The sequence below is a fragment of the Canis lupus genome, chromosome X (genome assembly GCF_011100685.1).
Source record: "Canis lupus familiaris isolate Mischka breed German Shepherd chromosome X, alternate assembly UU_Cfam_GSD_1.0, whole genome shotgun sequence".
Classification (NCBI taxonomy): Eukaryota; Metazoa; Chordata; class Mammalia; order Carnivora; family Canidae; genus Canis; species Canis lupus.
In genome coordinates, this window is record NC_049260.1 from 17,836,326 (window position 1) to 17,860,038 (window position 23,713).

At 45.3% G+C, this 23,713-nt stretch overlaps 1 protein-coding gene across 6 annotated transcripts in view; it reads left to right on the forward strand.

Moving 5' to 3' along the window:
• SMS (spermine synthase) overlaps window positions 1–23,713 on the forward strand; it is a 55,041-nt gene that overhangs the window by 12,426 nt on the left and 18,902 nt on the right. For 4 of the 6 annotated variants that reach the window (XM_038587064.1, XM_038587058.1, XM_038587062.1 and 1 more), the window contains exons 2-6: window positions 12,835–12,955; window positions 16,550–16,640; window positions 17,169–17,233; window positions 21,442–21,617; window positions 22,618–22,772. In XM_038587064.1, the coding sequence (XP_038442992.1) occupies window positions 12,888–12,955; window positions 16,550–16,640; window positions 17,169–17,233; window positions 21,442–21,617; window positions 22,618–22,772 (555 nt within the window). In that variant the 5' untranslated portion in view covers window positions 12,835–12,887. Of the gene's footprint in view, window positions 1–4,202; window positions 4,296–12,118; window positions 12,222–12,834; window positions 12,956–16,549; window positions 16,641–17,168; window positions 17,234–21,441; window positions 21,618–22,617; window positions 22,773–23,713 lie in introns of those variants that run through there. The other 2 variants (XM_038587063.1, XM_038587061.1) reach the window with 2 other exon arrangements.

A 23,713-nucleotide genomic window follows, 5' to 3' on the forward strand; every position in this document is an offset into this window, starting at 1 on the left:
GGAGAAGCAGGCTCCATGCAGGGAGTGACTGGATCCCGGGACTCCAGGATCACGCCCTCTGCCGAAGGCGCCAAACCGCTGAGCCACCCAGGGATCCCTGTTTTGGGAATTTTTATCTTTTTTTTTTTTTTTAATTTTTATTTATTTCTGATAGTCACAGAGAGAGAGAGAGAGAGAGGCAGAGACATAGGCAGAGGGAGAAGCAGGCTCCATGCACCGGGAGCCTGACGTGGGATTCGATCCTGGGTCTCCAGGATCGCGCCCTGGGCTAAAGGCAGGCACCAAACCGCTGCGCCACCCAGGGATCCCTGTTTTGGGAATTTTTAAATTACAGATTCAATTTCTTTGATAGTTAAATAGGGCTATTCAGATTACTTCATTGGTGAGTTGCGGTAGTTTGTATTTTTTGAGGAATTGGCCCTTTTCCTTTTTAAGTTGCTAAATTTGTGTGTGTAGAGTTTGTAGGATTCCTTTATTATCCTTTTGGTGTCTATAGGTCTATAATGCTCTCTCGTTCTGTTCCTAGTCCTGGCAATCTGTGTCTTCTCTTTTTTTTTTCCCTTGTCAGTCTTGCCTAGAGATTGTCATTTTTATTTATCTTAACAAAGAAATAGCTTTTTGTTTAGTTGATTTCTTTTTTCTTCCTCTATGGTTTTTCTCTTTTTATAATTTCATTGATGTCTCCTATTAGCCTTATTCCTTTCCTTCTGCTTACTTTGGTTTTATTTTTCTCTTTGTCTAGGTTCTTGGAGTGGGAGCATAAATTAGCAATTTGTGACTTTAAAATGGTGACCGGTACAGCTTCTCCATCGTCTGCTAATGTTACTTCTATGTTTTCCTTAAAACGCAGGGGTCATAGTTATATAGGTTATTAGCTGTTATTCACAGTCCCCCCCCCACCCCCGCATTTAATAAGATTGCTAACTTGAATGAAGGAAGTATTCCTCAGATTATTCTAGTCTCAAATTCTAAGGCTGTCCCTTCTGGAAATTCAGGTTGTAGAATTCCAGCTGAGTGCCCCTGTGCCTATTGATTAGGAATTTAGAGCTGGAAGTGACCTTACAGAGGTCAAAAAACTTGGGCTGCTGGGCCATATTCTGTTCTTCTGGCCTCCTTTGTATGGCCCTGGTGACTGATAGAACCGTGATTTGGCCTGCAAATCTTGAAATCTTTACTGTGTGGCTCTTTATAGAACAAGTTTGTCCACTCATGCCTTCAATTTTTTTAAAAAGATTTTATTCATGAGAGACACAGAGGCAGAGACCTAGGCAGAGGGAGAAGCAGGCTCCCTGCAGGGAGCCTGGTGCAGGACTTGATCGCTGGACTCCAGGATCACACCCTGGGCCGAAGGCAGATGCTCAGCCGCTGAGCCACCCAGGCGTCCCTGTAGACTCATGCCTTCAGAACATCTAAGTCCAGTGGATTGCTTTAGAGCCATCTGGAAAAATATTCAAGTACAGATTCCCAGGCCCCCACATGGCCTTTTTCTCATCTGGAATCCATCATCGTACACACTCCTCCCTCTGAACAGGGAGTTTTGACTTATGTCCTTCGACTTTCATCTCTGTGGCACTTACTTTTCCAGCACTTTCCGGGTGGGAGGTTCATTTTGAAGGGCGCAGTTCTGAATGTTGACTTTGCTGAATCTGCCCTGGCCAAAGCTGGAGGAAGAGAACGTGCCGGGGAGTCATCTCAGGGACGACCCTGATAAAAATGTGATTTTTGACGACCCCAACTCCAAACTGATTTCTCTCTGGAAATATTATTTCATTGTTGATTTGCAGCCTGGCGTGGAGTCTTGAGCACAAACCCTAGAATTGTTTGTAGAGACACAAATGGTTAATAGATCTGACCCTGTAAGGTAGTCTGCCCACCTAAAGTTAGTGAGAAGAGTGCTGGACATTCATGATATTGGTTAAGTTCTCCTGAACAATGAAAGTGACAATCCCATACTTTGTACTTTGGGAGAAAAATCTGGTTTTCTTCTGGGTGGAGCTGAAGGAAACCATTGCCATCTGACCTTGGGCCAGCCCATAACCTGTTTTCATCCTGCTGCTTGTGAGATGAAGGGAGGTGGCTGTCGGCAGCTGGGACCCTTTGCACTCACAGTGGACTGTGGATGGCAGTCGCGAACTCAAGGGAACGGCTGGTTATTTTTCCTGGTCCAGGTGTCTTAAGTCTTCTCCTGGCCTCCAGCCTGACCCTACCAGTCCCCACCTTGCTTATCCCTTTTATGCTGCTGCTGGATCTGGTTTCACCGCATTTCTTGGACTACTTCTGTTGGGTTGAGTACAGTCCCAGAGAGGGGACCTGGTCTCTTCGTGTCCTCTGCCTTGGTGGTCTTCTGCTTTCTTCCACAGCTCTAGCCAGAGTTTACTGCTTCCTCTTCTGAAAACATGGACCTTGAACCGTGCCTTACGTTGCTCAAATGACGCTGGGCAGAGTTCAGGTGGCCAGATGCCTCTCATCTCATGGCCAAAATTGGCAATCTTCTCCCCAAGTGAAAGCCAGGCCTTTGCATTGTCTCCCCTCCCTGTGCCTTTCTTTATAACTCATGCTTAGCCTCCCACGTGGGCTTGGTCAGGATGTGAGGACTGGAGAGTTAGAGCTCTATGAGCACTCCAAGGGGGTGCCTCCCTCTCTGGGCTGACTGAGGCTTGTGGGTTGTGGCTGCTTTGAAGACTCTAGTCTTGTGGGGGAAACGAGTTTACCAGGAAGAAGAGGGTACAAGATTGCATTGCTGTTTGGGTTCCAGACTAAAGAGGGCTTAGGATTGTGTCTCATAAATTATATTTTTATGAACCCTTCTTCAGTGTTCTGAGGGGATTGGCTCATGGAGAGACCTAAGTGCTTAGATTCAAGTAGAAGGGGGCTCTGGCCACTTTCCAGTAGGTGTTAGGTGTTGGGGGTGATGGGAAATGCCTTTCTGACTGTGCTCTTGGAGTGGGGAAGGAAAGGCAGGGCAGTGAAATAATTAGCAACACATTTACAGAACGCCTAGTATACTGTAATGTGGGTTTTAAGAAATAGTCCCTGTGGCTGGTACTGTAAACAGTCCCATGTGGTTTTCCTTAATGCGCACTTGCATGAAAAGAGCTTGGGTGTTATTTCTGTGTTGTGTTGTATGGCTGTCAATCCAGCGTCAGTAGGTCTTTTTCTTTCTTTCTGTAGCTGATTTTTCCTGGTTTGGTTGTTCTTGTGTATGAACATCAGAAACTGCTCTGGGACGCCTGTGTGGCTCAGTTGGTTAAGCGTGTGACTCTTCATGCTTTCAGCTCAGGTCATGATCTCAGAGTCGTGAGATGTAGCACCACATCTGGCTCTGCGCAGGACATGGACTCTGCTTAGGATTCTCTCTTTCCCTCCCCCCTCCCCCTTCTCTTCACTCTCACACACTTGCTCTCTCGCTTTCTAGAAAGAAAAAAAAACTCTGTAAACAAGCCCTCCCAATTGTTCATTTGGCCCTTTCTGTGTTCTTTGGCGCCATGTCACTGCTATGATTTTTAAATTTATTTATTTATAAAGATTTTATTTATTCATGAGAGACACCGAGACAGAGGCAGAGACAGGAGAAGCAGGCTCCATGCAAGGAGCCTGATATGGGACTCGATCCCAGGACTCAGGGATCACGCCCTGAGGCAGACACTCAACCACTGAGCCACCCTGGCATCCCTGATTTTTAAATGTAAAAGAATTTTTTAAAATTGAGGTATAATGGACATAAACCATTGGGTTTAGGTGTACAACATGATTTGATATTTGTATGTCTTGTGAAACGATCACAGGAAGTCTAGTTAAGATCCGTCGCCACACATAGTTAAGCAATATTTTCCCTTGTGATGAGAACTTTTAAGAGCCACTCTCCCAGCAGCTTTCAAATACATGATACACAGCTATTAACTGTAGTGGCTGCTCTGTACATTGCCATTGTGATTGAACTGAGGCATTGAGACTGGCTGCAGATGTGCATTCGTGGCATGAAAGCCATGTTCAGTGCCAGGGACAGAGCCTGCACATAGCAGCTGCTCAAACACTTGTTAGTGGTTGACAGGTGGGGAGTGGGGATGGGTAGAAGAGAATGCCCATTGCAGCCCCTTTAACCTGGTGCCTGGGGCCTGGCTTATGGTTGGTTGAAGGGGAGCAACTGACTTCTGGAACTTTCTGTCCCTTTGATTACCTCATAGTAATTGAGAATCTAAAAGTTCAGTGTGTGTGTTGGGATTTTTGAAGACAGATTTATTGAGGTGACTCCTGTGCCACACCCTTCCCTCATTTAAGGTATCCAGTTCATACAGGTCAGTAATTTTCAGTACATTTGGAGTTGTGTGACTATCACCACAATTTATTTTTTTTTTTATTTATTTATTTATTTATTTATTTATTTATTTATTTATTTATTTATTTTTTAAAAGATTTTATTAAGTAATCAATTAATTAATTAATGAAAGACACACAGAGAGAGAGGCAGAGACACAGGCAGAGGGAGAGGGAGAAGCAGGCTCCATGCAGGGAGCCCGGTGTGGGACTGGATCCTGGGTCTCCAGGATCATGCCCTTGGCCGAAGGCGGGCGTTAAACCGCTGAGCCACCCAGGGATCTCCTATTTTTATTTTTTAAAGATTTAATTTATTTATTCATGAGATAGAGAGAGAGAGAGAGAGAGAGAGAGGCAGAGACAACAGGCAGAGGGAGAAGCAGGCTCCTTGCAGGGATCCCGACGCGGAACTCGTTTCCAGGATTCCAGGATCACACCCTGGGCTGAATGCAGGCGCCAAACCCCTGAGCCACCCAGGGATACCCATCACCACAATTTTAAAACATTTTCATCACTCCAGAAAGAAACCTGTACCCCTTAGCCATCGTTCCCATTCCTCCCAGCCTTTTGTTCCTCCAAGTCCCTGGTATTCAGTAATTTGCTTTTTATGTCTAGGGATTTGCCTTTTCTGGCTATGTCATATAAATGGAATTCTACAACATGTGGTCCTTTGTGACTGGTTTCTTTCACTTAGCATCATGCCATCCATGTTGTAGCAAGTATCAGTACTGCATTCCTTTTGTGGCTGAATAAATAGGTCATGGTATGGATAGACCACATTTTGCTTATCCATTTATAGCTTGATGGACAGTTTGAGTGTTTCCACTTTTCGATTATTGTGAAACCTGCTGCTCTGAACTTTGCTGTTGTCTTGGGTTTTGTGGGATTAATTGTCTTGCAGCTGTTGTAAAAAGAACTGGACGTGGGAAATTGAAGATGAAGCTGTCGGAGTAAGAGAGCCCGAGGAACCACCTGCTTGACCTTCACTTTACTCTCTGGGAATGTTAGGCTTCTGAATGTCTGAGAAGTCTCCCGATGCACAGACCTTTTGTTAAAATTTAAAGATGAAAAAAATTTAACAATTTTAAGTGTTAAGCTCCTTTTGCTTGTGAAATATGCTTTCTCTGTATATCACTTGATTGCAGTAATCTAGACTTGCTGCCTATCAACACTGATGTTTTTGATTACATCTAGCGTATTCCAAGTGAGTTCAAATGATGTTCTTACACCCTCAGGCACTTCTGAGCACCCATGCGGGTGAGAGGGAGCCCATAAGGAATGCTGTGCTATTTTGTTACTCTCAGAGCAGTTATGCCAGTGGTGGTGGTGGTAACTGGAACAGATTTTTTAATTTTTTAAATATTTATTTATTTATTCATGAGAGACACCGAGAAAGAGAGGCAGAGATCGAGGCAGAGGGAGAAGCAGGCTCCTTGCAAGGAGCCCAATGTGGAACTCAGTCCTAGACCCCGGGATCACGCCCTGAGCTGAAGGCAGCCGCTCAACCGCTGAGCCACCCAGGCGTCCCTGGAACAGATTTTTTATTTTTTTATTTTTTTTAATTTTCTTTTTTTTAAATTTTTATTTATTTATGATAGTCACAGAGAGAGAGAGAGGCAGAGACATAGGCAGAGGGAGAAGCAGGCTCCATGCACCGGGAGCCCGATGTGGGATTCGATCTTGGGTCTCCAAGATCCCGCCCTGGGCCAAAGGCAGGCGCCAAACCGCTGCGCCACCCAGGGATCCCTGGAACAGATTTTTTAAAACTTGATATAATTTACATCGAGGAAGTTTTGTGTACACTTCTGAGTTTCGACCAATGTATACAGTCCTGTGACCACCACCACTGTCAAGATTAGGACATCTGGGTGGTTCCTCAAGCAGATACTTGAATGGCTTCAAACTGTGTTGGAGTCCAGATGTCCCCTTGCTGTGAGCTGCTGGTGTATCTGTTGCCACTCTCCATCAGGGGAGCCCAGCTCTCAGGGAGGAGGGGGTGAGGGGGTGGTCCCTGACCTGGATATCAAGCGGAAGGAGGGGCAGGTGGGGGGTGTGAATCAGGGCACAATTGGACTTTGGGGGAGAGGGGCTCGGACTTTGGGGGAGAGGGGCTCGGGACTCAAAAGATACCAGGGTCTGTGGAGGAGGGGCGAGCTGGAAGGAGGCCAGCATTGGGCTTCACTCACCGCTTGGGCATGGTGCAGTGATAGGAATGATGGACCTCTTGGTGATGGAATAGCTTGGGCCATCGTGGGGAGAACTAGGAAGCAAGGTAACCGGCCAGGGGCTTGAAGGGGAGGTGTGGAATTTCCAGTCCTAGTTAAAGATATGCTTGGCAAGGATAGAAATTTGTCTTCTAATTTCATGACCCAGATGCTGCCAGAATGTGAGTGAATCGCACTTTCCTGCCCTCTGGGTGTGGGGAGGCCAGTGCAGCTCTGGCCCGGTGGCCCCCGTGGCGGGGCAGGCTGATGGTCCTGCACAAGGGGTGACTGCTGCACACTCTGTCCCAAGTTTCCTTTGCTCAAGTTTGTGAAGTTGGAAAGGAGTGAAATGTGCAAGTTGAGGTCCTCTGTTTTTTTCTGGATGTGGGAGAATTGCTTATTCCCTCAGGGCAGCCGCTACTGGAAATCACCATGTTAAGAAGGTTACTGCATTTTATCCACTACTTGAAATGGAAGAAAGAAGTGGGAATATGTATAACTGAAGCACATTGTGCCCCCCCCCCATTTTTAGATTTTTATCTATTCAAGAGAGACACAGAGAGGCAGAGACATAGGTAGAGGGAGAAGCAGGCTCCCTCCCTGTGGGGAGCCTGATGTGCGGGATGATCCAGAACCCTGGGATCACCCACCCAGGAGCCTGGGATCACGACCTGAGCCAAAGGCAGACGCTCAACCACTGAGCCACCCAGGAGCCCCTGTTCCCTCCCACCACCCCCCCCCCCCTTTTGCCCAGGTTGGGCTAGTAAGCCTGGGTGTGTGCAGCTACTCCATGGAGCTTAGGCACTCGGGGCTGCCTCCCTTTAAAGAGCACTGGTTATTATTTCTATTTTATTTGTATGTGTGTGAAGAGAGAGAAGAGAAGAGAGCATGAGCAAGGGCAGAGGGAGAGGGAGAAGCAGACGTCCCGCTGAGCTGAGCCTGATGTGGGAGTCCATCCCAGGGACCCCTAGGATCATGACCTGAGCCAAAGGCAGATGCTTAACCCACTGAACCACCCAGGCGGGCCTGGAGTGCTGATTATTATTATTTTTAAAGATTTTATTTATTCATGAGAGAGAGGAAGATACACAGAGGGAGAAGCAGGCTCCATGCAGGGCTGCCCTGGAGTGCTGATTAAATGGCAGTACCAGACCATGAGAGATGGAGGGAAGGAACACTGGTGCCCCATTCCCTACAGGAACCCTGCAGAGTGCTATCTCCATCTTACGGTTGAGGCAATGACATATATGGGTGGCAAGGGTACTTGGCCAAGTGAGTTTGGGTAGGTAGAAAGGCTGTGGTGGGTGATTTGTGGGAGAAGCTTCAAGGGGAGCATCATGGGAATTTTAAATAGTGGCAGGGGTATTAACATCTGGGGAGGGAGTAAAGAAGCCCAAGTCCAATTTCAGACTTGACTGGGACAGTGTGGTAGGCAATTAGGCAGGACACAGTTTCCATATGGATTTGGGATTCAGCCATCTGGATGGAGCTGATGGTCAGAGTCTGAGCCCTCCCAAGAGCGGCCTATAGATGGATCTCTGGGAGAAAATGAGGCAGGGAGATGAAATTTGGGCCTTCATTCCCTGTGCCACCCCCACCCCACTTTTTTCATCCCTCTCTTTATTTTGGGAGTGGTACATTTAATTTGGACCAGACCTCCAAGTTAATTCTTTTTAAGTTATTGTTGAATAAACACAAAGTGGGCAATGGTCTGGAAACGGGGACATTGAGTCATTTAACGGACAAAGGACACATTTTGCCCTGGAGACAGGTCACTGTGTTGCTGAGCGCTTTGCAAGGCTGAGTCAGATACTAGTCACATACTAGTTGCATGTCAGTTAGAAAGTTTGAGGTCAAAATCGAGGTAAGTGAAGTCCTTAAGAGTTTTCTAAGAAGTTTTGTTAGCCTAGTTTGGATTACCTTGCCCCCTTGAAAGCCCTGTGATTGTCTTTTACTCCTAACTCTGGGAAATGTACAAGGGGTGGTGGAAGGGTAGGTGGGCGGGGGGTGGGGGTGACTGGGTGACGGGCATCGAGGGGGGCACTTGATGGGATGGGCACTGGGTGTTATTCTATATGTTGGCAAATTGAACACCAATAAAAGAAAATTCAAATTTTCTGATTTGCAGCCATTTATGACATTGCAGTCTTGTGTTTCCAAATTTGGGTATGCTCTGACCTAAGGCTTATTTTCACTCCTGTGGAGTATCTAGTAGTTCTCAAGGAATTGTATTGCCCGCCCCACTTCTGCCCCTGGGAGGTGGGGGTGTCTTTTTTTTTTTTTAACAAAAGGGGGCACTACCTACTTGTGTGTATGACTGGGATTGCCAAAGACCTGTGAGGGACAAGACACTCTTTCACACCGTATGTTGTCAATCGCAGTTGAGGAACCCTGATACAGTCAAGTACGTTTTGTTTGGTCATGTTACATGTTTCTACTAGACAGGCATGAAGACTGAAATTGGATAACTGCAAAGCATTTTCTGGGGCACGTCCTAGGCTACTTGTTGTTAGTAAGGAGTTTGGGCTTTTTTCAGACCCATTTTAACATTTTCTATAACCATTGGGTGACTCGAGTGTAATTAGTTAGGAAATAGTGGGGATTTCTTGTTCTTGTATCTAGTGGTTTAGCTCGGTGGTTCTCAACCATGGCTGTACATTGGAATTTCCCAGGGACCTCTGAAAAATACTGATGCCTGGTTCTTACCCGCAGATTTTTATTTAATTGATCTAGGATGTGACATACTGGTTTTAAAAACTCCCCAGGTAATTATAATGTGCTGCTAGGATTGAAAACCACTGGTTTAGATATTCTGGAAACTCTGCAAAGATCTAGCCATATGGATGATGAATTTAGCCAGCTGAAATAAATTTTCATTTACCCACAAAGCATTTATTGAGCCCCTGAGATCAAGATGACCAAGCAAGCCACATTGTTGAACCTAACGGAGCTCATGTCTTTGGCTTTGTTTTCATTTTCAAACCTTGGTTCTGGAAAAGAGTTATTGGGCAGTTGATTAGCTCTGGAGCCCTTTGCTGGAGTCTTCTCTCAGGCCCGGGAGCAATGTGGGGGACAAGAAGACAGGAGGAGAGTGTAGAAGGGGGACGGTCCCTGTAGCCCCGCAGGGCTGGGCATGTCCAGTGCCCACAAAAGACCAGGTGGCGGTGACAGCCAGAAATAACATTCAGACCTGGCAGATTTCTTCTGACCTGAGGAGCAAGCCCATAGTATAGAAATAAGTGACAACTCTCAAGCGGGTCTTTCATAATGTGTTTTTCTTCCATCTGAAGGCTGACTGGAGGGCCTCCATTAGCCCCATCGGTGCTTTTCTGCTACTGGTGCCAGTTAGAAAGGGGGCGGTTGCCAGGCTGTCCCTGGCCGGGTCAGGGGTTGTAGGAGACAAAGCCACCCCTTTTCCTGGCCCAGGAGATAGTTCGCCCCGGCTCAGCCCTGGGGCCCAGGTGCTCCTACGCTGTGCAGCCTGGCCAGTGACCTGCAGGGTGGCCCTGTGTGGGCTGTCCCCCTCACCAGCGGAGGGGACTTGTGTTCCCTGGTGTACTGTGCCAACAGAACCCAGTCTTGAGGCCGTTTACCAGGAGTGATGATTTGTTTTATACACTTCCAAAACAGAAAACATCTGTTCTAGCCAAGGAGGGATTGAATAATGACACAGTGGCTTTCCTGTTCAGGGCAAGGACTGCTGGGATACGTGCACGTCGGGCGTGCCGGGCGCCCCGTGTTCACCACGGTGGCTTGGCCCTGCCAGGCTTCAGTTGACAAGCACACTGAGTAAGATCAGTTCTTTTTGTGAAGTTTGAGATCGGAATTTTTGTTTTTTGAAGATTTTATTTATTTCATTCATGAGAGAGAGAGAGAGAGAGGGAGAAGCAGGCTGCCCGCGGGGAGCCCGACCGGGACTCTATCCCGGGACTGAGATCACATGCTAGACCGCGGAGCCACCCAGGCGTCCCTAAAATTGGAAATTTTTTTTTTTTTTTTGGGAGTGGATTTCTCTCTTACAACCGAGTATCACTCAAAGGGTATAATTCAGGCTCCCCCCTTTTTAAGTTCTGAAACCAATTTCAGAATAGTGAAGCCGGCTATTTTCTGCCAAATGAGTTTCCCGAAGGCACATGAGACACGGTCACCCGTCGCGTCAGTCGGTGCTTGCGCTGGCGGGGGCTGTGCGTTCTGCTGCAGCGCCCTGTCCCTGGCGAGCGGCCTCGCCCTGGCAGCGGCTCCGCCCGCGGGGTGCTCTCGGGCTCCGCGGGCCTCCCGGGGGCTGCCCTCTCCAGGAGATGCCCGCCGTGGGGGCGAGCCCCAGCCGGTGGGGCCGTGAGAAGTGTGAGGTCCCTTTGTTTCCTGCCTCCTACCGGTCTCGAGGTCGTGACCCTCTTGTCTCCACCTGCTCCTGTTGGGGGGCTCGGGGCTGCACACCCATCTGGTTTGGTTTTAAGTGGTGTCCGTGCCTTTTGGTTGCACCGTCCTAATAGCTCCATCCACATTCAGGGACTGGAAGGATTAAAAAAGGATGCCCTCCCGCCCCTTGGGCCACGCTGTTTGCTATGGTGTTTAGTGAAGTTGAAAATAACACATTTTGGAGGGTGTGTGAGTCACCAGAGCCCAGAGCAAAGTGCTACAAATTGGGTGGCTTAAAACAACAAACATATTCTCTCCCAGTTTTGGAAGCCAGAAGTCCGAAAACACTGTTGGCCAGGCCGTGGTCCTCCTAAGGGCTCTAGGGGAGATCTGGCTTGCCTCTTCCAGCTTCTGGTGGCTTCTGGTGTTCTCGGCCTGTGGCTCTTCAGCGGTCCAGTCTCTGATTTTTTGTCTTCACCTGCTCCTCTTTATCCCTGTGTCTCTTCTTCTGTCTGTCTGTCATAAGGGCACTTGTCGCTGGATTTAGGCCCCTCTGGATAATCCAGGATGATCTCATCTCTAGGTCCATAATTACATCTGCGAAAACCTTTCTCCAAATCAGGTCACGCTTCCAGGTTCTGGGGGTTAGGATGTGGATATATCTTTTTGGGGGCCACCGTTCCACCCAGTACAGTGGGGATAGGTGAAGTCTGGGCTCTAAGTGGCAACTAACTTTAGATTTTTAAGATGTTGCCTGTCAGAATAAGACATATCTGCTGTCTACGTCAGCCTCCGAACCCAGTTTGTGGTCTTCATTCTTCCCTGTGCTCTGGAAGGTCTTCGGAACACTGTTCCAGACATTGCTGGAGATAGATTCTGTGTAAGGTGAAAAAAAAAAATCTTAACCTCTAGTCCAGGCATTGGCACTACTTAGTTTATGGAAGAAATTCTAGTGTGATTTTCTTGAGAAACCACACTGCGGTCAGCTGTGAATGTTTTTTTCCTTTTGCCTGGGTTCAGGTCACAGACATACTCTTTGTACATACTCTTCGTTTTGATGCTTTGCAGCCCACACTGTTTTTTCCCCGTCATGTGGAAAAAGCACCGGCCCGTGGAGGGCTCATGGGACGGTACAGAGTAATTCCTTTTGTCCCATCTCAGTTCTTTGCCTTAACACTTCTCAGGCAGTTAGGGGCAGGCAGATCGAACTACAGGGGACCAAACTGCGTTTTGCCTCTCCTCTGTCATAATCTTGGATGTACTTGAAGTTTCTGGCTTTAGTTGACCCTGCAGAGATGAATGCACTTTCTATAACCTTGGCCGAAGTCCTACCCATTGTTACAGGTGATACTGAGCTCCACTTTGGCGGTGGGTGGGAGGGAGAGGGGAAGATGGGCGACTGGCCAAGGAGGGGGTCACAGTGCGGAGTGAGAACAAGGAGTTCCTTGTCCCATAAGGACAGTCTCTACCATTTAGAAATGTATGATTGAGTGGCCCCCTTTATTTTTTCCTATTATAATAACAACCCAGCCTTACTGCGAGATACCTGGAGCATAAAGCCAAAAGTTTCGAAGTCCTTTAGAATACCCATCAACAGCGGGTGGACATGTCCCTTCTAGTACTGTATATCCTCATTAACTTCTTTACTCTAAAATGGAAGCTCATTTATTTGCGTCTCTTTGATTTCTGATTAGACTAAACATTGTTTAGTTGCCTGAACACCTGTCTGCATCCATGACACAATTATTTTGTGGTTGGTTTTTTTTTTTTTTTTTTTTTGGTGTCTTTCTTGTGTTACCTGGTAATCTGTGTAGCCTCTCGTCACGGGTGTGAGTGACATTGGCAACTCTTTGTTCAGGTTTTCTTAAAAAGTTCAGTCCTCAAACCGTGCCTCATTGGCTTTCCTTTGGAATGTGTTTCATCCTGACCACCTTGCCTTCTGTCTCCTCTTCTCCAGCTGATGGCGAGACCATTCTAAAAGGCCTCCAGTCCATTTTCCAGGAGCAAGGGATGACGGAGTCGGTGCACACCTGGCAAGACCATGGTTATCTAGCGACCTACATAAACAAAAATGGCAGGTGAGGCGGCCTTCAGATTTGAGCACGTCAGCTCTTGGGGGATAGGGGCCAGTCAGAAAAGGGGGGTGGAGGGCTAGTATCCAGATATTCTTATTTTCTCAGTGACATTTTGTTGCGGGGGTGGGTGGCTAGAATTCAGTGTTTCACAGCCCTAGCTGCACAGTAGAACTCTCCCAAGAGTGCTTTCACAAGAGGCCATTACCCCAGTCACTCTCCCAGAGGTTGAGGCCACTGGGCATCAATATTTTTCCAAAGCACCCCTTCCCCCCTGCCGAGGTGATTCTGCTGTGTGGCCAGGTCCCAGAACCCCTGGGCAGCAGAAGCAGTGTGAACTGGCAAGCCACAATTCAGACGTGGTCACAACAGATTCCTGGGCCCCACTCCAAGAGTTTCTGATGCAGCAGCTCTGGGGCAGCACTGTAAATAGCATTTTCAGCAAGCTCCCAGGGCGTGCTGATGCTGCTGGTCAGTGGACCTCACCATGATAAGTTATTAGCAATTAATGCGGACTGTAGTCAAGTGCAGAATGAGAATGTCTACCGGGAGGTTGACAGGAAGCTGAGGGGATCCAAGATACCCAGTTTCAAGTTTTTTTCTTTTCCTTAAGACCTTTATAGACTATCTAGACTTTACCTAATCAATATGTAGATGAGAGCCAGTGTGTTCTGGGACTAGGAAAGGAAATCTAAATTGAGAACTGACCAATAATCGAAGACCCCGGAGTGTTGAGCTCTTTGCACTTTCCTAAGTCTAGGTTTGTATCCTGTCTAGACTGGTTTAGTATGTAAAACTAGTAAGATGCTTCATAATTGGCACTGTTAATTTTCACATGTGAACGCCTGGGTATTTTCAATGGCTTTAATTCCATTTCCCCCAATGAGTACAAAGTACTAGAATTCCACATGGTTTCATTAGTGTCCCACATTCTCTCCCTTGTTTTTCTATTAAAAGGAAAAATAACCACCCCCCAGGATCTCACTGAAGCCCAGAAGGCAATGCTGGAAGATGAGGGGAACTTTTACTTTTGAGCACCCCCTTTTGTTATTCTCTTTATAAGTCAACGTGCCCCACCCCATGTGTGTGGGGGGGGGGTAATTGGTTTTCTCTTTCTTAATGCCTCCCGGAGTCTTCCTGGCTCCTCTCTCCCCAACCCAGATTTGTATTTCCAACTATGTAGCAAATCTCCACGTATGTATTAAGCAGATACCTCAGATATATCTAAAATGATTCCCTCCTCAAGCGTGACTCCAAATCAACACCACCACCAAACCCTCCAACCTACCCTCCTCCATGCTCCAGCCCCTAGCACCTTTCCTGGAAGTAGAGGTTTGCAGCTGTCCTTTATCCTTCCAGCTCTGCAGGCTTGCATTCAGCCCCTCTCTGTCCTGGCCTCTTTTCTCCACCTTGCCTGCCACAATCTCTTGCTGTCCTGGATGTGGTCCATCCTTTGGGAACCACAGCAAATCGAACCATGTCACCTTGTCACCCCGGCAGGCTCTCTGAAGCCTTGATTCTCTTAGAATCTCCTAACTAAACTGCCTTTGTAGCCCGGCCCCACCCACCTCTCTACCTCACTTCTTGACACCATTTCCAGTTGTTTGGGGGGCCTAGCATTCTTCCTGGAACAGAATTTTGGATGACAAGAGCTGTTTAGAAGTTGCTTCTGAAAGCAGAAAATGAAAATTGACACGCTTAAAAACTTATTTTCAACCTTGGTCTCCCTCTTTTCTCACTTGGTCAACTGGGACCCATCCCCATGGTACCTGTCCTGAAACCTCACTTATCTACCCCTGCCTGGGCGACCAGGCACCAGCTCAGGTGGACCAGGGGAACTGCACCCTGCTTCTGGCCTGACTTCTTCTGGTTAATGGCCACTTTGTGATGCTGAGGCCCTGGTCCTCAGCCACCTTTTTTTCCTTTTCTCCAGCCCACCCGCCCTGCAACTTTTCCTGTCTCTTTTTTTTCTGGTTTTACTCTCTTGAAGTTGGTACTTGATCTTAAATTCCAGCATCGGTTGTGTTCTTGGAGGTCTCTGACAGAGGACACCGCTAGAACCATCCAAGTGGTTAAGGTTAATGTTTTTCTACCCTTCCCTCTCCCCAGCTCCTGTCCTTTGTGCTGATGGTGGTGGAGGGGGAAGGGATGATAGGCACATTCAGGTGTAAATGATTTGTGGTCTCCTGGGCCTGAACTTGATTGGGGGGGGGCCCACTTAAAGGCTGAAGGTGAAATTAACTACTAGTGTTTACTTTTTAATCCAAGCACACAGCCTGTACTCTGAATAGAATTCTTGTCATTTAGTATTTTTCAAATGTTTCTTTAACTATGACTTCTACCAAGAAATAGTTTTTTTAAGGGTATTTATTCATGAGAGGCAAACACATAGGTAGAGGGAGAAGCAGGCTCCCTATGGGGAGCCTGATGGGTGGGGAGCTCAATCCCTGGATCCGAGGATCACACCCTGAGCCAAAGGCAGATGCTCAACCGCTGAGCCATTCAGGTGTTCCCCAAGAAGTAATTTTATATTATAAGCCCGTGCATACTCGTCTGTGTCTCTACAGTACATATACACATTTATGATAGAAACAATACTTTCTCCAGATAACTGACTTTTATTGCATGTGATACACTCTGATATTTTAAGAAAAATGTGCTGACCCACTAAATTAAGGGTCAGAAAGCTTGTTCGGTAAGGAGCCATGAAGAGTCTCTGTCACATTCTCTGTATTTTAAACAACTCTTTAAAAATGTAAAAACCAGGACGCCTGGGTGGCTCAGTGGTTGAGCATCGGCTCAGGGTGTGATCCTGGAGTCCCAGGATCAAGTCCCACATTAGGCTCCCTGCGTGGAGCCTGCTTCTCCCTCTGTGCTTCTCTCTCTCTCTGTCTTTCATGAATAAATAAAAAAAAATCTTTAAAAAAATGTAAAAACCATTCTTAGTCTGCAGGCTTTACAAAAAAATGTCTTGCAGGCTGGATCTGGTTTGCAGTCCCCAAGCTAAATCAGTTTAACCACTACCTGCTTGCAGTCAGAAAACCACGGCTCTAGTTTGAACTCTCTGAAGGTTAATTGGGAGTACCTAGTTTGTGCTTCTTACCCTCTCTTCACTTTAAGGCCGTGGTTACTAAACCTGGCCGGATCATGTGCCAGGGAATATTCTTAAAACTGAGGTTCATAGGGACACCTGGCTGGCTCATTCGGTAGAGTATGTGACTCTTGATTTCAGGGGTGTGACTTGGAGTGGAGTTTACTTAAAAATTTATATATATATATATATATATATATATATATATAGAAAATATATATATACATTTGAAAAAATCAGGTTCACAGAACTTGCTGCTAAATCACTTTCTGGGCCCAAGAACCTGTTATGTATGAAAACATTAGCATAAGGTGACTGTATAAATCTTCCCTAAATGATTGGTGACTCCCTCACCCCTAAGAGGTTCTCCTAAGAAAGCAAAAGGGTTAACTTTGTAACTTAGGGACAAAAAGAACAATGGTCTTTCCTTTTAATTGGGTGGATTGGTGTCTTTTCTTTTGAACGCCATGATACAGTTCCTAACCTTAAAATTATGCTTTCCTTTGTAGCTTTGCCAATTTGAGAATTTACCCACATGGATTGGTGTTGTTGGATCTTCAGAGTTATGATGGTGATTCGCAAGGCCAAGAAGTTGACAGTGTTGGTTTTCAGTTTTATTTATCTAATTTTTATTTACTTGTAATTATAAGTATTTGAGGATCATCAAGTCTCATATTTTTAATGATAAAATGATTTTGCTTAATTGCTGATCTCCCAGCTAACTTTAAACTTTCCTCCCAACAGATAAGTGATTTTAGAAGAAAAACAGTGGTTCCTCAATTGTTAGGAACCTGGCTTGCCATCATTCCCTCGACTGCTTGAATACTGAGTAATTTTACTTTCCATTGGATGGAATGTAAACCTTTAAGCAGGATGTGATATCTGCATTATCCTTAGGTTCTCTCCTGTCCCCATTATCTTGCTGGTGACTTACACTAAGGCTAGGTCAGCGCCATGTGGGCTAGTTGGTGTGGGTGTGGAACTGAGCCAGGCTTGGAGGCTGCTGTAGGAATGCAGGAGGACGGGAGTATCACACAGCTCTGTTACAGTGGCTTGAGCCTTCTGGAAATTTAGCTGTTCCACTCCGCTTATTCTATAAGCCCTTGACTTCTTTTCTTTTAATTGTAGCTTTTGAACAAAGTAGAAGAAAGAATGAAAGAATTGAGTCAGGACAGTACTGGGCGGGTGAAGCGGTAAGTCCACTCCTCAATGTCCTTTCATATTTATTTCACTGGTAAAATAATTGGAATGGTGGTGTTTTCCCGGAGTAGCGTCCGCTTCCAGCAACATGGTAGACTGACTGAGCTAATGGGTGCCTCACACTCAAACAAGACCAAAATGTATGAACACACACTATGAGCCATCACTGAGGGAAGCAACCAGAATACAGATTTACGTCGTTGACACTTTCTAGAAGATAGAATTTGTTTTGGCAAGACCTAGGATGTGAAGGACTTAATAGCTCAGTATGCGTAGTTTCATCAGCCCATAGGAAAGCTCCAGGACTGATGTAAGAGAACTAGAAGGTTGGTTAATCTCTGGTAGGGTAGAAAGCAGCAAACTGCTGGTAAACGAACCTAACAGTGTACAACTTACCTGCTTTGTTGGAATCTGTCGGAGCACCTAGATTTGTTTACCCCACCTAACTTCAGTATGCATTTCCTCAGCTCTAAAATTTCCCTCTTCCCTGTCCTTAAAAACATGTCTACACCCACACACTTTTCTGGACTTGTCATCTTTCCGTGCTTGCAGTTTTTCATCTATGCACCAACTTGAATTCCTGCTGTGTTCTGAAATGTGTTAACTCGATGATAGATAAAATGCCTCTGATTTTTCTTGGTCTTGCTTTTTATTGGGGCTACTTCTAGGAGTAAGTAAATAGATGGAAAGCATTTATAGATTTCAGGATTCATGAGAAGTCTTTGTTTTTTTTTTTTTAAGATTTTATTTATTTATTCATGAGAGACACAGAGAGTGAGAGAGGCAGAGACATAGGCAGAGGGAGAAGCAGGCTCCACGTAGGGAGCCTGATGTGGGACTCGATCCAGGACCCCAGGATCACACCCTGGGCGGAAGGCAGGCGCTAAACCGCTGAGCCACCCAGGGATCCCGAAGTCTTTGTTTTTGCAATAGGAGTTTTATAAGTGAGAGTGCAGTTAAGCTTCAGATTTTCAGTTCAAAATACAGACCTTGCTTTTGCAATGTCCCTGTTCTTACATCTTTTCATAAAATTAGGGTAGAGGGAGTCAAGAAGTTATTGGGAATACTCGATGGCAGGCTTTTTGGTTTGGCCTCAAAAGGACAAGGATGGTGCCATTTTTCTGTCTGAAGAATGACCTGTTTAGAAATTTTATCATTAACAGTAACTTATAACATTATCTGAAATTAGTATTCCCCTGTGGCTGGTGAGTTAAATCTGAATTTTCAGTATTAGAAAGTTTATTTTTGTATTCTATTTTTCAAAAGAAAGAAACCAGGAGAATAAGCTTACATCCATTAAGTTTTGTTGAGGTTTGGGGGTGAGGGAGATGTCACAGTTGACGCAGTGTATGTGAGACCCAGGATGTATTCTGACTTTCTGAGTCATTTTTGATTTTTAGCAGTGAACGTTGAAGCCAGAGTTGTGCAGGGCTCCAGAGTATCTCCTATAGCCCATGACAAGGAGATGCACTTCATGCGAGGAGGAGTACTTCATCAAGATCAATGGCTTCCTCAACCCGTTAGAGATCCTTGTTTCTTGGCCAGTCTTTAAAAACCACTGTGCAAAAAAAAAAAAATAAAAAAAAAATAAAAATAAAAATAAAAACCACTGTGCTGTGAGCTGCCTGGGTGGCTCAGTCACTGTGGTATGCGACTCTTGGTCTCAGGGTCCTGAATTTGAGCCCCATGTTGGGTGTAGAGATTACTTAAAAATGAAATCTTAAAAAAAAAGAAATAAAATTATAAACCATTGTGTTGCAATCAAAGAAAGAGATCTTTAGCACTTGGTGACACAGTTGAAAATGGATATTTATTTTCATTGAGTTTGTGCATAGTTAGTAATTGTGTCTAGCTGGCTGAGTGTCAACTGGAGGATGGGTTTCCTCCCCTGAAAACCCATGACTTTTTTTTTAAAGATATATTTATTTTAGTTATTCATGAGATACACAGAGAGAGAGGCAGAGACATAGGCAGTGGGAGAAGTAGGCTCCATGCAGGGAGCCCAATGGGAAACTCGATCCCGGGTCTCCAGGATCACACCCTGGGCCGAAGGCAGGCGCTAAACCACTGAGCCACCCAGGCATCCCAAAACCCATGACTTGATACTTGTCACCTTCATCTAATGTCACAAGTGGTTTACTCTCCCACCTCCCTCCACCCGCCAACCATCAGCCAGGGGCAGAAGAGGCCTCTCCCAAGTTCTGTTTGCTGCTGATGGTGGAGGAGGTGGTTGGTATTGCCTGTTTGGAGCTCTACGTTTTACAAAACAAACCTCTGGTCTGTGAACATTCCAGCAGCTGTATTTGTTCACTTGAAAAGTGGTTAAATCAGGAGTTGTTAGGATTGAATGAGAGTTCATGGAAATTTGCTTTGTAAATCTCAGTGTCCTTTTTTCTTCTTAATAGATTATTTATTGAGAGTGTGCTTGCAAGTGCAAGTATCGGGAGGGACAGTGGCAGAGGGAGAGAGAATCTCCAGCAGACTCCACACCCAGTGAGAGTCGGGGCTCTATCCCATGACCCTGAGATCATGTCCTGAGCTGAAATCAAGAGTCAGATACTCAACCGACTGAGCCACCCAGGCACCCCGATCTTAGTGTTCTTTATAGTTAATAGTGTTAGCTCAGAGGAAGCTTCAGTAGGGCAGGTTCAGACTGTATTCCCGGAAACAGGTGAGTGGGAGGGCAGACTCCTCACTACAGCAAGTCCGAGGTAGCAGATCTCAGCATACAGTTGTTTTACTGTTGAACACCACCGTGTTTGAGAACACGTGACTTGGATGCAGTTGTGTTCTGTATGCAGCGAGTTCTCATTTTGTGTTCCTGTTAGATTTGCCAACCCCCTTTTCTGGGTCTGGTTTTCATTGTCATTTAGTGTCCTCTGCTGGTAGTTTCTAATACATTCACGTCTGAAATACTGAGCATTTACAAAAGAAGGGAGTGGGAAAATCATCACTTTGCAGTCCCCTTCTAGTAATAATTGATTCAGGCAAGAATCGTCTAGATGCCAAAGCCACTACTGGAGGTTTATTGGGAGATCAGACCCTTCATTCGGCAGCCTGCTTAGTAATTTCAAAGGGAGAAAATGTACCTTTGCAAATGGAGGGATCTGATGCCATCCACTTTAACCAAGTGGTCACATTTAGTTAGCATCTCTAATAATAGGACATGCACACATCTTCTGGCCCTGATGGTGATGCTTGTGTAAATATATGCCAACCTGACTTTAATGAAGAGATCTTCAGGCAAATCCACCTTAGGGATTTTCTGCGGAATACCTGGTCTGGACTTCCTGAGATGTATTGAAACACATAGGGCGATAAACCTACTAGATGAAATGAGGGTTAGAAAGGAAAACAAAATACAGCATATGATCCTTCATTCAAAAGCAGAACAGCTATAAATGACATGATTGGGACAGTTGTGGGGGTATTTGAATATGGATTCTGTACCAGATGATGGTATTACATCCATGTGCGCTTGCACGAATGTGGTAGTGGCAGTGTGGCTGTGTAGGCAGTCTTAAGAGATTCCTGCTGGGGTCCTTGAGTGGCTTGGTTGGTTTGGCTTCTGCCTTCAGCTTGGGTTGGGTCGTGGTCCCGTGATCCTGGGGTCGAGCTCCGTGTTGGGCTCCCTGCTCAGTGGGGAGTCTGCTTCTCCCTCTGCCCTTCCCCCTGCTCATGCTTGTGCGCGCACACGCTCTCTCTCTGAAATACATAAAATCTTTTTTTTTTAAAGATTTTAAAGAGCTTGAAAGCTCAAGCTTCAGATTTGTATACTATTCAGGAATTGGCCTGAGGTCATGTGACCTGCTTTGGTACACTCCTTCCTGGTTTGCTTTTTTTTTTTTTTTTTCTTAAAGTAGTACATCCAACCCGGGGCTTGAACTCCCAACCCTGAGATCAAGGGATGAATGGTCTTGACGACTAACCCAGCCAGGCGCCCCTCCAGATTCACTTTTTTTTAAAAAAGATTTTATTAATTTGAGAGAGAGCACAAGCAGTGGGAGTGGGGTGGGGAAGAAGCAGGCCTCCCCATGGAGCAGAGAGCCCAACACGGGGCTTGATCCCAGGACCTGAGATCATGACCTGAGCCAAAGGCAGACGTTTAACCAACTGAGCCGCCTCCAGGTTCACTTTCAAGGCAGCATTACCATTAGCAGTGTTCCTCTGTAAGGCTCATTCTTGTTTTCCCTTTTTCCAGATTACCACCCATAGTTCGAGGAGGGGCCATCGACAGATACTGGCCCACTGCTGATGGTCGCCTGGTTGAGTATGACATAGATGAAGTGGTGTATGATGAAGATTCACCTTATCAGAACATTAAAATTCTACACTCGAAGCAGTTTGGAAATATTCTCATCCTTAGTGGGGATGTTAGTAAGTATTCCATCCCTACCCCAAACACATGGCAAAGTGACAGTGTTTTTTATTTAGATTGTGGTGCTTTCCTGACAAATACCACCATTATGGATTTGTCCTAGTTTGTCCTTGGCAGTGCTGTTTTTTTGAAAGGAATATTTATGTCCTATTAACCTGTGGATTATCTGGGCTTTCATGTTTTCTTTTGTTATTTGACTTTTAAAAGATTTTATTTTATTTATTTGAAAGATAGAGAATGCATGAGCAAGGGGAAGGGCAGAGGGACAGAGGAAGCAGACACTGCTCAGGGCAGAGCTGGACCTGAACCTGGGGCTCTGACCTACGACCCTGAGATCATGACCTGAGCTAGCCGAATATGTAATCAACTAAGCCACCCAGACGCCCCAGGCTTTGATGTTTTATAGCAGAATCATGAAAACTTTGTCTTAATAATTCCTTTTTCTTAGTATTCTTAGTGTTGAGTATTTAGATTATACGTATATAAAGAAAATATGATTGCTTATTTTTTTAATCTTTTTTGTTACAGAAAATTTCAAACCTAAGTAGACAAAAATAGTATGATGAACCCATGTGTCCTCGCTATTGAGTGCTAACAATTAGCAACTCCTGACCAGTTTTGTTTCCCCTAAACCCTGGTTAACTTTCTCCTCTCTTATTATTTGGAACAACTCTTAGATGTCATATTTCATGTAATAAAAGAAGTAATTGTTTTTAATTAGCATATCAGAACATTCTCAAGACTGAATTTTTTTCCCCTACCGACCAAGGTATCTGTATGTAATATATTGTATTGGGTGTCAGATGAGTAGGGTTGATGAAAAGTCCACAATCAAAAAAGAAAAAAGTACCTCTTCTGCACATGGTTAGTTTTTGAAGATTGAAAATGAAAAAAAAAATTGCCTTTTAGACTAGATTCCAGCACTTTCTAGTGTGATGAGTCCAGTTACAGTGTGGGTTTGGGTAGAATAACCATTTTGTACCTGTTTTTCCTCCCTAGATCTGGCGGAGAGTGATTTGGCATATACCCAGGCCATCATGGGCAGTGGAAAAGAAGATTACAGTGGCAAAGATGTACTGATTCTCGGGGGTGGAGATGGGGGCATATTATGTGAAATAGTCAAACTGAAACCAAAGATGGTCACTATGGTAGAGATATCCTTTGGAGATCAAGTTCAATTGGGTTCTTACGTTTTCTTCCTCCTTCTTTGTCTTAAGACTCCAGTTACTGTTATGAGGCAAATGCGTTATAAATACTGCCTTGAACAAACATTTCCATTTAGTACCAATAGCCTTTTTAAAAATTAAAAAAAATTTTTAATGGAGTTCAATTTGCCAACATTTAGCATAACACCCAGTGCTCATCCCACCAAGTGCCTTCCTCAGTGCCCGTCACCCAGTCACCCCAACCCCCCCAACCCCCCCCCCCACCTCCCCTTCCACTACCCCTTGTTCATTTCCCAGAGTTAGGTGTCTCTCGTGTTTTGTCACCCACACTGATATTTTCACTCATTTTCTCTCCTTTCCCTTTATTCCCTTTCACTAATTTTTATATTCCCCAAATGAATGAGACCATATAATGTTTGTCCTTCTCCTATTGACTTCTTTCACTCAGCATAATACCCTCCAGTTCCATCCACCTCGAAGCCAATGGTGGGTATTTGTTGTTTCTAATGGCTGAGTAATTAATATTCCATTGTATACATAGACCACGTCTTCTTTATCCATTCATCTTTCGATGGACACTGAGGCTCCTTCCACAGTTTGGCTAACCAATAGGCTTTTTATGTGGCTACAAACAAAGCAGCAGAGATGATGTAGTTGAGAAAAAGAGAAAGCAACCTTGGTTTTGTGTCTACTGCTTAGCACTTTCTGAAAGGTCTTCACGAGAAGAGAAAATTTAGTTCTTTTTGAGTGACCTTGGTATAAAAATGAAATCATGGTCTCATTCTTCTTTTTTTTTTTTGTAGTAAATCTGATATCTACATTAGTGTTGTAAACCTTGTTTGTCTTACCTTTATTTTTTTTAAGATTTGATTTTACTTTATTAAGATTTTATTTATTGGGGATCCCTGGGTGGCTCAGTGGTTTAGCAC